General features: G+C 36.0%; 1 protein-coding gene across 7 annotated transcripts in view; it reads left to right on the forward strand.

The window, feature by feature from the left end:
• ARHGAP32 (Rho GTPase activating protein 32) overlaps positions 1-17,352 on the forward strand; it is a 245,317-nt gene that overhangs the window by 117,540 nt on the left and 110,425 nt on the right. For all 7 annotated transcript variants that reach the window (XM_027835094.1, XM_027835097.1, XM_027835098.1 and 4 more), the window contains 2 exons: positions 1,243-1,365; positions 2,842-2,919. In XM_027835094.1, the coding sequence (XP_027690895.1) occupies positions 1,243-1,365; positions 2,842-2,919 (201 nt within the window). The remainder of the gene's footprint in view (positions 1-1,242; positions 1,366-2,841; positions 2,920-17,352) is intronic.

The raw sequence follows: 17,352 nt of genomic DNA on the forward strand, positions 1-17,352 counted from the left end.
AGAGAGAGAGAGAGAGAGAGAGAGAGAGAGAGAGAGAGAGAGAGATTGATAGATAAATAGAGGGCACAAAGTGAGTTGAATGTGAAGGGATGATATGTAAACAATAAAATTGAGGGGTGACAGGATTGTACTGGGAGAAGGAGAAAGGCAGAGGTAGAATGGGGTAAGTTATCTCACATAAAACAGACAAGAAAAGGCTTTTACAGTGGAGGGGAAATGGGGGGGGAGGTAAGAGGGAAGAGTGAATCTTATTCTCATGGGATTTGGCTTAAGGAGGGAATAACATACACACTCAATCGGGTATGGAAATCTATCTTACCGTACATGAAAATGGGGGGGAGGGGACATGAGAGCAGGAGGATGATAGAGGGGAGGGCAGATTTGGGGAGGGGGTAATCAGAAGCAAACACTTCTAAGGAGGTACAGGGTCAAAAGAGGGAATAGAATAATGGGGGTGGGTTAGGATTAAGGGAAATATAATTAGTTTTCCACAACATGACTACTATGGAAGTGTTTTGCGTGACTATGCATGTATAACCTGTATTGAGTTGCTTACCTTCTCAGTGAGGGTGGCTGGGGAGGGAGTAAGGGAGAAAATTTGGAACCCAAAGTTTTAAAAACAAAAGTTAAAAAAAATTGTTTTCACATGCAACTGGGAAATAAGATATACAGGAAATGGGGTATAGAAATCTATCCTGCCATATAGGAAAATTGAAGGGGAAGGGGATAAGAGAAGGAGGGGGAGAGATAGAAGGGAGGGCAGATTAGGGGAAGGGGTATTCAGAGTGCATGCCATCTTGGGGTGGGGGGAGGGACAAGATAGGGAGAAAATTTGGAACTCAAAATCTTGTGGAAGTGAATGTTGAAAGCTAAAAATAAACAAACAAATAAGAAAAAAAATAAAAAGATAAAAGATAAAGTATCTAATCAACATTTACTTAGTATTTACAATGTGACTAGCACTATATATAAAAGCAGTTATAGTTATTTTAAAAATTTCATCATCTCACAAATTTATGGTATATTTGGCCTTAATGTTATTTTGTAAAACTGTATTATTCACTTCTTCCTCTAGCATTCTTTAATGAATTTAATATCTGTTATTATTCTTATCCATTTTTTTCTTCAAGGCTTCTAAGCTGTGTTCTCTCTGAATCTACTTGTTGAGTCCATTAGATATAAACCAAATTTCACATGCCCTCAATTACCTGACAGGACATTTTGCTCTCTTTTCTTAAACAGATTGATAACAAAGGAAATCACCTATTAGTTCATGAAGAATCCTCAATTAACACACCTGCTGTTGGTGCTGCCCATGTTATCAAGAGATATACTGCTCGTGCTCCTGATGAATTGTCTTTGGAGGTAATAATTGAATATAGATGTACAAGTGAAATTCTCAAATACCAAAGTAGGAAAAATTTAACTTTTCTCTATCAGTTATTTTGATTCTTTGGTTGTGACTTAGTTTTTGAGTGAAATAATTTGAACTTTTACTTTGCACAATTTAAGCCCCCCTTAAAATATGTACCAGTCAGTAAAAGCTTTTAGAGCTGGGTGGAGACAAAAACTTGTATTATAAAAATGCCAAGAATGTTAGCAAGTGTGTTTTTTTCTCTGCAGTTTTGAATAAATAAAAAATGATTCTAATCTGTGTATTATGTATATACATATGTGTATATATATACTTACATGTATTAATAGATACATATATTTTTACACAGGTATATATTTATGTGTGTGTGTGTGTGTAGACACACAAATATATTGATTTAAATTTTGACTCTGTCACTATCTGTATGACTTTGGGAAAGTCACTTAAGCTGTTTGGTCTTCATTTTCTTCATTTGTAAAATGAAGGTGATTTGTAAAATGAAGTGATCAAACTAGACCTTCAGTGTCTCCTTTAGCTCTAAATCTATGAACTAATGGTTATTAGTTTTAGTATTTCAGATTATATTTTATTAACTGCATTGTTTTTATCATGGAATAGGTTTATCTTTTGATTTTAAGTGATAAATGTTATGCTACTGAAAATAAATGGTAAATATATTATGTGGAATTGTAAACTTTTACATCATCATAAAAATTGAAGTGAATTCTGTTATTCATCATTGCGGGAAGTCAACTGTTTCAATGTGTTCTGAACCATCAACTTAAAGAAGACATAAATAATAGTACATTATACTTGGTTTGCCAATTGGTTGGCCAGTTGGGATCTCTTCATGTTGGAAGATTAACTATTTAGTGCTGTATTTACAACTTAATCACTTGAAAAGAGCACTGATTTGAAGTCAGAAGTCCTGGCTCCACCTTACTAGGTGTGTGGCCTTGAACAAGTCATTTTCCTTATCTTCAAAATGGGGATAGTTATGATGATTAAACAAGATATATGTGTAAACAGTTAGTAACCTCAACATCATCTGAATATAAGCTGTTAAACTATTACTAGCAAAAATGAATCTGATCTTGATAGCTCATTTGTCACCTTGCTTGAATCATATTGAAAACAAAAGATGACAGTATGCCAGGCACAAAATCTAAAATTCAGAGTAACTCTTGAATACGACCTTCTGTGATCACTTGATCACTGCACAAATTGACTGTAATTTTTTCAGCCCATTTAGCTAATCGTTGACATCCTTTTGTGCAACCAGTACAAAAATGCATTTTGTGAGAAGCAGAACTCTAGTAAATTTTGGGATCCTTTAAAGGGAGAGTTTCTTTAAAGGACAGTAATCAGAGCAGGGAATGATACTTTTCTCCATTCCAGTGCTTAGGTTCAAATTCTAACCACAACAGTAGTTATGCATTTGATTTCCTTTAATTTTTATTTCATAGGTGGGAGACATTGTGTCAGTTATTGACATGCCACCAAAAGTATTGAGCACATGGTGGAGAGGAAAGCATGGATTTCAGGTAGGTGTGGGAAAGTTCAGGAAAAGTTTCTTCTTTGCAGTTCTTGAAAAGGAGGGGGTGGAGATAATTCATACCATAACATTTTGTACCATAGTGTGCTTCTATTAGCAAATCAAATATCTTTAAACAACATGCTTTGGGATCTGAAATTTTCTTAACAATCAGTAGAAATAATACAGAAGATACAGGGATGTAATCCAGGACTTGAAAGCCTTACTAGGGTACTCTTACCTTCTAGTTTTTCTAAGATGAGGCAAGCTTAGACATCTTATTCCCTTCAACCTATCTTAGTTGTATTTTCCTTTCTAGTTATGAAGGGACTATACATGGATCAAATCCAGTTGGCCCATCCTCTACCTCACTTGGCTGTTTAAGCCCCAGCTAGGATTGTGGTGTGGATGAAAACAGTATCACAGACTTTGCATTGGAAGAAACTTTAGAGCTGGCCATCTGGTTCAACATCTCATAAAAATGGACATCCATCTGCTACTTGAAAAACCTCAGATGTGAGAATGAGCTCACTATCTCCTACGGCATCCATTTACACTTCTGGAAAGCTCTTAATGTTATGAACTTGCCTTATACTTAGCCCAAATCTACTTTTCTGAGAGTATAATACAGGAACCTAAATTTCAAGTTGGAATCACCAAGCCCAACTCTTTCATTTGACAGATGAGAAAACTGAGGCCCAGGGAGATTAAATGACTTGCCCAGATTGTTAGGTAGCTACTAATTGTCTAAGGATTCAAAATCAGGTTTTTCTGAGTACAAGCCTAGCATTCTGTAAACTCAAATATGTCCTTTGTTCTGCCTGCAGAGGTCAAGAAGAACAAGTCTAAACTCTTTTCTGCTTGATAACTGTCAGATATGTAAACTATTGTGTCCTACTCAATCTCCTTAAATTCTTCAATGGATTCATGATCTCATTAATGTGGGTACTGCCTCCAAAGGTGCATACTATAGTCCATACTCACCTTGCCCTGTGAAATTCTTTGCCATGTTCCTTTAAATCCTACATAAAAGATTGATCCTCAGCATTAGATGTTTTCTTCTGGATCTTTTACCATTTCTTGAGTAGCATTGTAATACTTAGTCATCCATCTGTTATCTTTTCACTCTTGCTGTATGAGTAGCCTGTTTCCTTTTCAAATTAAATGTTTGCACAGTATTTTTTACATTACTTCATATGTATAGGTTATCATTGGCAATGTTCTGTAGCCTACATTTTCCCACTGTGCATTTCTCCTCTGCTCATTGGGTCACTCATGATTTTTATACCTTGGAGATTGTAATTTACAGCCATGTGGCGTTACCAAGAGAATATTACTGGCTTTTTAAAACGCGTTTTTGTGTCCAGGAACAACTTGGGATTGTTGAAAGCGCTGTGCTGTCGCTCAGATGCATTTAGTTCAGGCTCTTCATCCTGCTTAGTTCTGGGTCCACCTCAGTATATCTGCGGTGCCTGTCCAGAATGTACATACTGATGCACCGACGTGATGTCCTGTCTGTTCCGCCCAACTTCATTGTCTTAGTAGGAGGCACGCTTCATCTGCATGTATTATAAGGTTTTTAAAGGGAGGTGTTCAAAGGACTTTAAATTTACTCCTATTAAATTTTAACTTATTAGATTCAGCTCATCTTTCTAGATCTTTTATGCTTCTGATTGTCACCTAACGTGTTCACTATGGCTCCGGAGGAGAAAGTGAGACTGGTGACTTTGCACAGCCCTCCCTCACTAAAATCCAGTTTGCTTGCATGTCATGACATCACCTCCCTGATGATCTCCTCTTTGAGAATGAAGGACAAAAAGTAGCAACAGCAGCATGTTCACTGTCATCCTCAGCTTTTGTGTCATATGTGAATTTGGTAGCATGTCTTCATCCAAGTCATTGATAAAAGTAATGAATAGCAATAGGTCTAGAACAGATTCCTGTGGTAGTCACTAGAGTCTTATCTCCATGTTGATATTCATTGAAAACTATTCTTTGGGTTTGGTCATTCATCCACTTCATAACTACATTATTATGTATCCCACATTTCTGTATCATAATGTCAAATGTTTTGCTAAAGTTCATGGGAAAAGGCTTATACCTTTTTATACCTGAAAGGCCTCCTCCTCCTCCTCCTCAGTTGCTACTGCTGCCATGAATTCATATTGACAAGATTAGAATTTCTGCCAAGCCTGTCCACTTCCAGAAATTTTGTTAAAAGAGCCTTTGCTCCCAGAAGATGAATTAACTTGGGATGTTACATTATATTAATGCTGTGCAAGCATGTCTTGAAATGCATTCATACTTAATTCTTTTCATCTTATGAATCCCAGAAGTAGATGCACTTGTGATTCCTTGTTACTGAGCAATAAGTTGACACACAAGGTTTTCCTTCACTCCCATATGTTAATAGTTCTCATTAACACTTGATGTGAGTATATTTTCCTTTTTTGGGATCCATTTCAGGAAGGCTGATTTAGGGTTTTGTATTTATTGTTATTGTTCTTTTGTTTATAAACACAAAAAGGCATTTTTACTATTTTATATAGCCTAAATACTTATCTATATAGTTTTAGAATAACAGTAAAGCTAATTAGGTCTTGTTATCTATGATCACCATTTAGTGACATTATTAATAACCATCACTTCAGAGAGACAAATTTACAATTTAGAAACTGGTGTGCAGGGGGATTTTTTTTTTAGCTTGACTTAAGCACAGGAACCTACCCCCCAGTTCATAATACCATTTGACATAACAGCTTAATGATATCTTTATTAAAATATCTACAGAGGATTGTCTGAAAACCCTGTGAAACCCCATTATATTGTCTGTGGCCTGCTGTGACTTAATCACAAAATTTTTCTAAGAAATTGATGTAAATTTACTGATTTATAATATATAACTGGCAGTTATAACTGTTCTGATTATACTGTTGAATTTGAACCTTGGTGGTGGGGGAATCTTAACCTGTGTTTTCATATGTGAAAGGAATTCCCGATATGGAGACTCCTTTGACATAATACACACCTGCAACTTCACTATAACTTAGTCATGAAAAATTTCTAAGTTAAATGACTTGTTCATAGTCACAAACCTAGAGACAAGATTTTAAACTAGTTTTCTCTGACTAGTAGTGTCCCTTTATCCACATGACTTGTCTAAAATTCACCATATCTCCATTTATTATTTTTTTAAACACAGAATGCCCTCCATTTAAAAAAATAGTTAATATGTATTCATTTTAAATTAATTTTAATCATCATATTCTTTATTAATAAAAAGATGCATCCACATTTGACAGTAGTTAAAAACATGAAATTGTAACCCTTATCTTTAAAAAAATTTACATATTAATACAATAGAAGTCTCCGTTCTCTCATTTCTGCTATTTTTACTTAGTTCTTTTGTGAGGGGAAAAATATTGCTTCTTTTTTAAATGTAAAACAGAAGAGGGTGTTTTTCAGTTACTCTATGATCTATGCTAATGGAAAGGACTTGTGGCATAATGAAATCCAAATAAATAATTAAAAAAAATCCCACTAAGATTTGCTTTTGTTGTGATTTTTGTTTTGGAATAGAAGATTTACCTTCCTAATTTTCTTTTGCTTAATGTGAGAATTAATGTGTGCTCCCTAGAGAGGCACTATGGTATAATGGACAAAATATTAAACTTGGAGTCAGGAGGACTTAATTTCACCACCATTCCTTCAGCTCCAAGTACTTGCTATCTCACCTGAATTGCCTAAGTCTCTGAAAGGACCCCTCATCCCCTACCCCTTTTGAGGCTAAAGCCCTGTGGACATTGAAAATCCATCTAAAATCTTCCCTTAATGATGAAACCACTCCTTCAATCATACCCTCCCCATCCAGTAATTCTGAAACCCCCTTCAGCCATCATTCAAGCCCCCTTCATCTCTTTCTTCTCACCCCAACATTCTCTGCCACCACCATGTCCCACTGCAATGCTACTCACCCCACAGCATTTTCATGAGTACCTTCTCCATAGATGACAAACTTGCTTTCATCTTAAATCCTTTCCTTTCTCACAACCTTCCATCTTTCGGCAATCACTTAGACATCACTCATTCAAAATTATAGTAACCTTTTGCCTAACAACAACCAGACACTCCTCCTCTTCCTCAATGAATTCATTGCCTAGCTCATAATCTTATTCTCCTTTATTTAATGCCTATCCTCACATAGAGGACTTCAAAATACATATTGATACTCCTTCTGACACTCTAACTTTAAAATTTACTTATTTTATTAATTTCCCATGACCTACTCCTCCATGCCACCTCAGCTTCATACAAAGATGGTTATACTCTTGATCTTTTCATCTCACACAAACACATCACCTCCATGCTCAAGAATTCTGAAATTCCCTTATCTGATTGTGATTTATTGGCTTTTTACTTCTCCCTCACCTTTCCTGTACTAAATCATGCTATTCTTCCACATCATGATCTCTTATCCCTCAAACCTTCACTTCTCTCCCAGTCCCTGTACTAGTCACTCTCCATTCCCTATCTTGACCCCTTGGTGAACTAGTTTATCTTAACACTGCCCTCTTCTCTCGAATCCCTGTCTCCCTTTTCATGTTGCTGATTATATCCTGCCAGGCTTTAGCTTTGGATCACTCCTATCATCTGCCGCTTTCACTCCTGCACATGAATTGCTGAACGAAGGTAGAGAACTTTATGCAACTCTTCTGACTAGGTCCACTACAAATCTATGTTCCATTATTTCAACTGGACCTTCACTGCTGCTAGACATCCTTCTACATTTCCTTTGTCAACTCACTATCTCACTCTCCACAGTTGCTATTCCAAATATTTTCTTTCCTCTTCAAATCTCTTATGACTCCCTTTCCCCCACTCTCTCAGCTGAGAACCTTACCTCATATTTTACTAAAAAAATATTGAAGCCATTTGCCAAGAAGCCTTCTTTTCCCATCATCTTCATCTCGCATTACCCATATGCTCTCTGCCACTATCTCTTCCCCTTTCACCTCAATTTCATATGAAAAGATGATTCTTCTTCTTGCCAAGGCTAAACCCTCTACATGCGGGAGTGATCCCATTTTATCCTCTAGCAAACTGACCCTTTTATTATCCCCACTTTCCCTTATGTTCATTTTCTCCCTATCTACTGGCTACTTTCCTACTGCTTATAAACATATCCATGTATCCCCCATCAAAAACCTCTCACTTGATCCATCCATCCCTTCTTTCATCCTATATCTTTAAATTTCATGAGAAGGAATGGCTGAACTCATTGAAAAGGTGTTTTTTGTTTTGTTTTGTTTTTTTGGGGGGTGAGGCAATTGGGGTTAAGCAACTTGCCCAGAGTCACACAGCTAGTGAGTATTATGTGTCTGAGGCTGGATTTGAATTCAGGTCCTTCTGACTCCAAGGCCAGTGCTCTGTCTACTCTGCCCCCAAAAGGGTTTCTATAAGAGGTACCTCAACTTCCTTTTGCTCTCTTTATAACTCTATAGTCTATCTTCTAATTTCATCATTCAAACAAAACTGTTCTCTCCAAACTTAGTTATGCTTTATAAATTGCCAGATCTAATGTGTTCTTTTCATCCTCATCCTTTTTGACTTCTCTTGCAGCGTTTGACACTGTTACTCACCATCTTCTCCTTGATACTCTGTTCTTTAGGTTTTTATGCACTGCTCTCTTCTGGTTTTCTTCCCATGTATCTGACTGCTCCTTCTTAGTGTCCTTTGCTGGATCTTCATCCATTTCATGCTCACTAATCATGGATGTCCCACAGGGCTTGTCTTAGGCTCTCCTTTCTTCTTCCTCTATGCTATTTCACTTGGTAATCTCACCAACTCTCATGGGTTTAATTATCGTCCTTATGCCTGTGATTCTCAAATCTACTTATCCAGCTCTAACTAACCTTTCTGATCACCTCCAGCCTTACATCTCTTAACTGCCTATTTGATGTCCCATAAAAATATCAAGTTTATCATGTTTGATATCAATCTCATTTTTCTTCCCCAAACCTTCCTCTCTACCAAATTTTGTTATATCTCTTGAGAGCACTACCATCTTCCCTGTCCTTCAGGATTCCAAACCAGGTTATCATCCTTGAGTCCTCACTATCTCTCAATGTCCATATTTCTGTTGCCAAGGCAATAGATTTCACCTTTACAATATCTCTCATATACTTCTTTCCCCACTTCTTTTGTCATGCTTCCATCATCTTGCTGCAGGCCCTTATCACTTCACTCCTGGACTTTTCCAGTAGCCCATTGGTTGTTCTGCCTACTACAAATTTCTCTCCAGTCTGTCCTCTACTAAGCTGCTAAAGAGATTTTCCTAAAGCACAGGTCTAACCATGCCACCCCCTGCCCCATGATTCCCCATTACTTCCAGGATCAATTATAAAATTCTGTTTGGCATTCAGAGCCCTTTATAACTTGGCTCCCCATGCCCACCTTTCTAGTCTTCTTATACCTTCCATCCCTTGATATGTTCTGCAGTCCAGTGACATTGGCCTCTTTGTTGTTCCTTGAACAAGATACTTCATTCCCAGACTTTTGGGTATGTTTCCTGGCTTTCCCCCATTTCTGGAATCTTCTCTCTCCTTGTTTCAGCCTCCTGGATTCACTGGCTTCCTTTCACTCCTTTCTAACCTCCCACTTTCCAAAACATACATTTCATGACCATTCTCTATTCAGGTGCCTTTCCTTTGTTGATTATTTCCAATTTATAAAATTTAAAATAAAATAAAATAAAAATTTAAAAATACCTAAGTGCTTCTTAGAGAAGAAAAATTACACTGATTGCTTATATATATCCATGCATGCATGTATTGTGTAAGTATGTGTGTATGTATATATGTGTGTGTATATGTTATATGTATATATAGATAAACATTAAATATAAAATAAATTTATCTATGTAGCTAAAAGACTATTTTGTACTTTCATTGTTTATCTGAAGCAGCTAGAATGAAGGATGGTTACATTGATAAGTTCATCCTTCATTGTATAGATCTGCTTATTTTTCATTAATGCAGGTATTTCTGAAAAATTACAGAGGTAAATTTAATTATTGAAAATAATTATATTTGCAGAGTTGATGTTAGAGACCATATTTACATAGGTCTTAAGTTTTACAAGGTATTTGATATACATTATCTTATTTGAGCTTCATAACTTTGTGGAGTAGGAACTCGTTATGCTCATTTTATAGATAAGGAAACTGAGGTTTAATGGGATTTAGTGACTTACCTAAGGTCACCTAGGTAGCAAGTTTATGAGACAGGATTTGTACCCTCATCTTTCTGACTGACTCCAAGTTTAATGTTTTATCCATTATATGAAGCTGACTCACATCACATTCAAAATGTCCCATTGTCATTATCATAATGGTTATCATTATTATTATTTCATTTTCATCCTAACTAGTGTTAGGTAAAAATAGTCTTTAACAACTCACTATCTTACTGTAATTTTTTAATATTTAATGTTCTACAGATAGCCTTTGTAGGCTCACCACAAGCTTTTTCAATATAACTCCAGGAGCAGGCAGGATGATAGGAATTATGTTTTCCTCATTTTATTGCCACTTGATTTTGAACTCCTTTGTTATGTCTCTATGTTTTGAAAGTTTTCTTGTCCTTGTGTCTTGGAGATTATGAGTTTTTGATGGAGAGGCATCTATTTAAAATGTTGTAAGTTTTTTTGGATCAGTGTTATGTTAAATAATTGAGGATGACAAAATTCTTTGTGTGATGGTGATACAGGTCCAGTACAATTTATTGATTGATATCTCTAGGATATTTGGAGATCTGTATTGGTAATATGATATCTTGTTATGGCTCTGATTTTACAAAAGAACTGTGTTTTGGGGTATAGTCTACTCAAATGACTGAAATAAGGCTTGAAATAATTTAGAAATTCACTCAATTCCAAACCTTACATTGTTATTATTCTTATAAATCCAAACTTATTGTTATTGTTATGCCAACATAGAACTTTAAGGGAACTCTATGAAGCATCCTTTTATGAAACGAATATCCACCCCCCTAAATTTATGCATTTTATTAAATAAAATATAGGAATGTATTTTTTTAAATATAGGAAGGTATAGGAAATAGGAAACTTAGTATGTAGTTCTAGCTATGTAACTTAATTTTTTTGACCTTAGGAAAGTCACTCAATTTCTCTACTCCTTAATTTACACACTTGCAAAATGAGGGAGTTGAAATACAGATTTTTGTTAAACAAGGACTTATCTATTCTCTCTTTATGCATTATATTTTCAGATACAATTCTGAAATGCATGAAATATCCCACTTTAGAATTTATATAGAACTTTTTAGTTATCAGAAGCTCATGAATTTGTGGGAGATTTGAGCCTCTTGCTACTTCTTGTCTTCATACCAATTGGAAAATTTAATCTTTTGTTAGTTACTGCACCTGAGGATGAATAGAGAAAAAAGAGGTGAAACTTAAATAGGTCTTTTAAAAATTTTTTTCTTGTTAGGAGCTTTCATTTTAAGAAGAAAAAAAGTATTTTGGAGTATAGATGATTTAAATGACTAATTGCCTTTAAGAGATCTTAAAATCTGCTAAAAGAATTCCAAGCTAAAATAATTAATAAACTGATGTAAATTCACCCTAAGAAATAGAGTGTATTCCCTGAATTTACTAATGTTGTGATCCCATGTGACTATCTGGTTTCTATTCTTACTGTCAGCTGGATTTTCTGACTCTTTCCACTGTTCCTACCAAACTCTGGCATTAGTGAATGTCTGACAGAGATCAACACTTCTTTAGGCTCTACCATGAATAAGAGATTTATCCATAAAGACAGAAGGACTAGTTGGCTCTATACACTTAAAATAATTCTGTGAATATTTTTCTTTTCCAAAAGTTTTGTGAGTGGGAAGTGCAACATGAACTCAGCTACAGAAATAAACATTTTACTCTGAAATTTAGTATCTTCCTTGTGTTCTGAGGGAATATATTAAGACTTCTACCTCTATTTTAGGGCTTTTATCATTTTGTCTTAATTAGCTTTCAAAATTTTTTTTCAAGAAGTTCTAGAATTATAGAACAAACAGTCATGTATGTGTGCACATTCCTAAACCACTGTGAATGCTGTTGAAGTCACTTCTCTGAATTCTTTATATTTTTAGATAGAAGACAAATTAAAATATGAAAGTAATTTCTTGTGTAATTTATACAGTCAGCTCTGTGTTATTCAAATTGTAATAACTAGAATATCTGTGCTCATTGCTATTCTTCCTTTAACCTTCTCCTTTCTACTACATGAATAAAAAAGGAAGGATAAATTAGCAATTTGGGGCGTTTTATTAGGTTCTCTGGCTAAAGTGAAAATAGGAGAGGGGAAGAGGATAAATCTAATAATGAAGTATAGATTGTCCATTACAAGGTTTTCCTTTGTTCTCTCAGTCATGGTAAGTGAGAGTTAACTTATTAAATAATAGTGACAGAAATTCCTTTGTGGGCAATAAAATTCTGCTTTTTTTGTGTATTTAACATAGTTCCACAAAGGATCTACCTTCAGTGGGCAACTTCATCTAGGAGATGTAACATAGCTTAATGGAAAGAACACTGTACTTGGTTGGAATCAGATGTGAGTCCTTATTCTGCTACAAACTAGCTGTACATCTTTGTGCAAATCATCAACCTCTCTGTAGTTCACTTTCTTCCTCTGTAAAATGAGACAATTGGACTAGCTTATCCCATCCCGTTTTCATAGGCCATAATTCTAAGAAAACCTGTCCCTTTTGAAATTTTAATATGGAACAAAGTAAATGTGTCTTTGAATGAACTTTATGTGGTTTTTGTTTGTTTGTTTGGTTGGTTTTTTTTTTTTTTTAAGCTAGGCAGTGGGGTTAAGTGATTTGCCCTGTGTCACACAGCTAGTAAGTATCAAATGTCTGAGGCCTGATTTGAACTCAGGTCCTCCTAACTCCAGGGCTAGTGCTGTACCACTGCATCACCTAGCTGCTCCCTGAACTTTGTTTTTAAATGTTTTACCTATATACATGAATTTAGAAGGCCAAAACTGATACTTTCACATATTCAATAAAAATTGCAATTAAATGATTAATGCCAGGAGGAAATGTAGATTCTAGTAATACATATTTATAAAGTTATAGTGTGTCCAAGAGAAGGGAACCTATGTAATGCATCCCAAAAATCATGAGTATTTTGGTAGTAATTTTATGAAGTATAAAGTGATTCCTACACCTATGATCTGTGTCATGAAAAGTGTTGTTTTTATGTTTTATTTGATGTTACTTAGCACACTTAGCTGTTGTTGTGAAATTTACCATTTAAAATATACTTTTGTAAAACTATCCCTCACAATTAATGATTTCTAAACACAATTTCATGTAAATCACAGGTTTTATAATCATTCTATCAAAAGAATTTGGGGGATATGTATATATATATATATACATATATACACACACACACACACACACACACACACACGTATATATGTTAGTCCTGTAGCCTAAATTTATATCATCTTTAAGATTATTAAGTAGAGCTGAAGTTAAAACATGGAAAGGAAAATACAGGCATCTCTATAGTGTCATCCAACAAAGTACTTCCCCCCTCCTTCCTTTTGGCATAGGTTCGCAAAAGCTATGGTCAATTGAGCACAAACTCTTATGGTTTCTACTGATTTGGAAAGCTTGGCAAAAGGCGATGCCTTCTTTTTGAGAGCTTTTCCAATCAAGTATATAGAGGCTCATCATCAGAGATTTAGATACTGGGTCATGAATTTTTTGCCTTATGGCAGTACATGAAATTGGCAGAAATTCAGGATGTACTTCAGTCCATTTTGGACCCCTTTTGCTTTAGCAATAATGATGAGAAATTAGCTAGAAAGCGGGCAGTAGATATTATGAATCACACAGAACTATTAGACCATCAACAAAAATGAATTTGACAATTGGAACATTACTGAAGGAATTGAGCCATATCTATGTTGACATCCTTGCTATAAATTAGAAGACACAAAGACATTACTGCTAAATGAAATGACTTGAAGAATTTCTTTAGATTGACCAATACATAACATAATAGGGTTGGTTGCATTACACTCTAGAAGGACAAAAGAAAATTTAATTGGATACTTAATTTATATAACTTTGCAATATTCACAATGAACATAAGTAGATGTACTACCACAAAAATCTCACAGAATTTGAAGGCTGGAAGTTTTCTTAGGAGCATCTAGTCCAATCCATACAAAGTAATCTTCACTCTAACTTACTTGACACATAATAATCCAACCTTTGTATGAAGAGCTCTACAAGGGGGAAACCACTAACTCTTGAAGCAAGCTATTCCATTTTTAGACAGGTCTGATTGCTAGGATTTTTTTTTCCCCTGCTGTCAAGCCTAAATTTGCTTCTTTGGAATTTTCACTCATTTCCATATCTACTATCATGTCCCCCATGAGTCTGCTTTTCCCCAAGCTAAATATACCCAATTTCTTCAGTTGATCTTCATATATCATGAACTTAAGGCCTTTAGCCATCTTGATTGCCCTCCTTTGGACACTCTTCAGCTTGTCCATGTTCTTCCTAAAACATGGTGCCCAGAACTGAACACAGTACTCCAGATGAGAAATGACAAGGTGGAATGTGGTGGGATTGTCATGTCCCTATTTCTGGAAGCTTTGTTGTTGTTCAGTCATTTCATTCATGTCCAAAAAAGATACTGGGGTGGTTTCCCATTTCCATCTCCAAGCTTGTTTTGCAGATGAGGAAACTGAGGCAAATGGGGTTAATGCCCATTTTTTTCATTTCTGGAAGCTATTCTTCACTTAATAGGGCCCAAGACTGAATAAACTTTTTGGCTGCCGCCACACACTGCGGATTTGTTGAGTCTTCAAACCTCTAAAATCTCCAGATCCTTATCAGAACAACTTCTATGAATCTATGCCTCTACCATTTTGCATTTATCGAATTGATTTTTTAGTACATAAGTACAAGAGTTTTCATATATCCCTACTGAAATTTATCTTATTAGATTAGCATTTACTTTGTGTCAGGCACTGTGTTGAGAGCTGGAGATACAAATACAAAAAGAAAAAAAAAAGAAACACTTCATATTCTTAATGAGCTTATGTTCTAAAAGGAGAGTTGAGTATACATACATGTATATACAGAATAAACAGAAAATTGTCAAATAGAAGAAATTTGGGGAGAAGGTCACTAGCAGTTGGGTAGATAACAAGAAGCTTCATGTAAAAAGTAGAGCTTGAATTGAATCTTGAAGGATGATAGGAATTCTATTAAGAAAGTTTAATATACACATACATATGTGATTACAGATAAATATAACTCTAGGTAGAGCTTGGTGAGGGCAAAAGAGAGGAAAAAGCTCACCATCCCCAGGCAGCAACACCCACTATTTGCCAGATGCTGTGTTAAGTGCTGGGGATACAAAGAAAGGCAGAAGGTAGTCCCTGCTCTCAAGTTCACAGTTTAATGGGGAAGATAACATGCAGACAATGATGTACAGAAAAGACAGGCAGGATAAATTGGAGATTATCAGCAGAGGGATGGCACTAGCATTAAGGGGTATCAGGATAGGCTTCTTATAGAAGGTGGTATCTTAACTGAGACTTGAAGGAAGTTATGTAAGCCACGAGGCAGAGATGAAAAGGGAGGCTAGGAAGGCCTGGGGGTATAGCCAACAAAAATTCACAGTGGAATGCCTTATGTAAGGAACAGCAAATAGGCTAGTGTCCTAGGATCAAAGAATACCTGGGGAAAGGTAGGAGGGGCCAAGTCTATGAAGGCATTGAAGTTTAGGTGAAGATTTTATATCAGGCTTTGAAGGTAGGTAATAGGGTGGTAGTAGGGTCACTGGAGTTGATGGAATAAGTATGTGATATGGTCAAACCCATGCTTTAGGAAGATCTATTTGACAGTTGAGTGGAGGATGGACTATAGAGGGGAGAGTCTTGAGGCAGGGAGACCAAGCAGAAAGCTATTGCAATAGTCTGGGTATGAGGTGATGAGGGCCTGCACCAGGGTTGTGGCAGTGTCAGAGAGAAGGGAGCATCGTAAACTAGGAATGTTAAAAGCTAAAATCAACAGAATTTGGAAACGAATTGAATATCGGATGTGAGAGAGATTGAGGAGTTAAGGATAATACTTAGGTTGTGAGCCTGACTGACTGAGAGGATGGTGGTATCCTCAACGGCAATAAGGAAGTTTGGAAAAGAGGAGGGTTAGAAGGGAAAGAGAATGATTTCAGTTTTGGACTTGCTGAATTTAAGATGTCTACTGGATATCCAGTTTAAGATGTTGAATAGGCAATTGGAGATGTAAATATGGAGGTTAGGAGAGAGGTTTGGGCTGCATAAATAGATTTAGGAATCATCAACATAGAGCTTATAATTGAATCCAGGTTTGCTGATGAGATCACCAAATGACATAGTATAAAAGAAGGAGAGAATCCAGGACAGAACCATGTGGCATAGCTACAATTAGTGGGTATGACTTGGTTGAAGACATAGCAAAGAAGACTGAGAAGGAACAGTCATAATAGGCAGAAGAACCAGGTGAGAATAGTGTCATGAAATTCTAGAGAGAAAAGAATATCAAGGAGAAGAGAGTGATTGACAGTGTCTGAGTCTACAGAATTGTCAAGAAGGATGATGGAGAAAAGGCCATTAGATTTGGCACTTGAGATCATTGCTAGTTTTGGACAGTTGAGTAACAAGGTCAAAAGCCCTGTTCCTGAGAATTAAGAAGAGAGTGAGAAGAAAGAAAGTGGAAGGATTCATTGTACATGGCCTTCTCATGGAATTTAGCCATAAAAGGGAAGAGAGATAAGTAATGATAGCTAGCAGGAATGGATGAATTATGTGAGGGTTTTTTGAAGAGGAAGGAGACATGAGCATATTTGTAAGCAGTAGGGAATTATCCTAGAGAGGATGCAGTCTTCTGGGAGAGACGGGATGGAATGGAAGTACTTGGGCTCTTCATGTGAGATGAGTGAAAAAGGATATAATTTCCTGAAGGCATCTGAATGATGTGAACAAAAGAGGGAGCTTTCAGTGGAAAGCCTTATTATTTATTATTATTATTATTATTATTATTTTAGTGAAAAAGGAAGCAGTGTTAGTGTTTTTAACTAAGAGTAAAGGAGTAGAGGGGGCTATAGGAAGTTCGAGGAGGGATTAAAAGATTTGTAAAAGCTACTGTGGTGAGTTGGATAGTAAGTGAAGTGTAAAAGGATTGCCCTGCTATACTGGGAATGCAACTGGGAATAGGTCAAGAATTTGTAGTGTACCAGTCAGCACAGGTTAGTGTAATTGTCTTCATGTAATTCCTGGGTTTGTCTTGCCCGGTAAGACTCACATGTATTTTATATTGTTTACAGTTATTTTAAATGGAATTTCTCCTTTATCTCT

This window comes from Vombatus ursinus, unplaced genomic scaffold (assembly GCF_900497805.2).
Source record: "Vombatus ursinus unplaced genomic scaffold, bare-nosed wombat genome assembly UNPS02014813.1, whole genome shotgun sequence".
Taxonomy (NCBI): Eukaryota; Metazoa; Chordata; class Mammalia; order Diprotodontia; family Vombatidae; genus Vombatus; species Vombatus ursinus.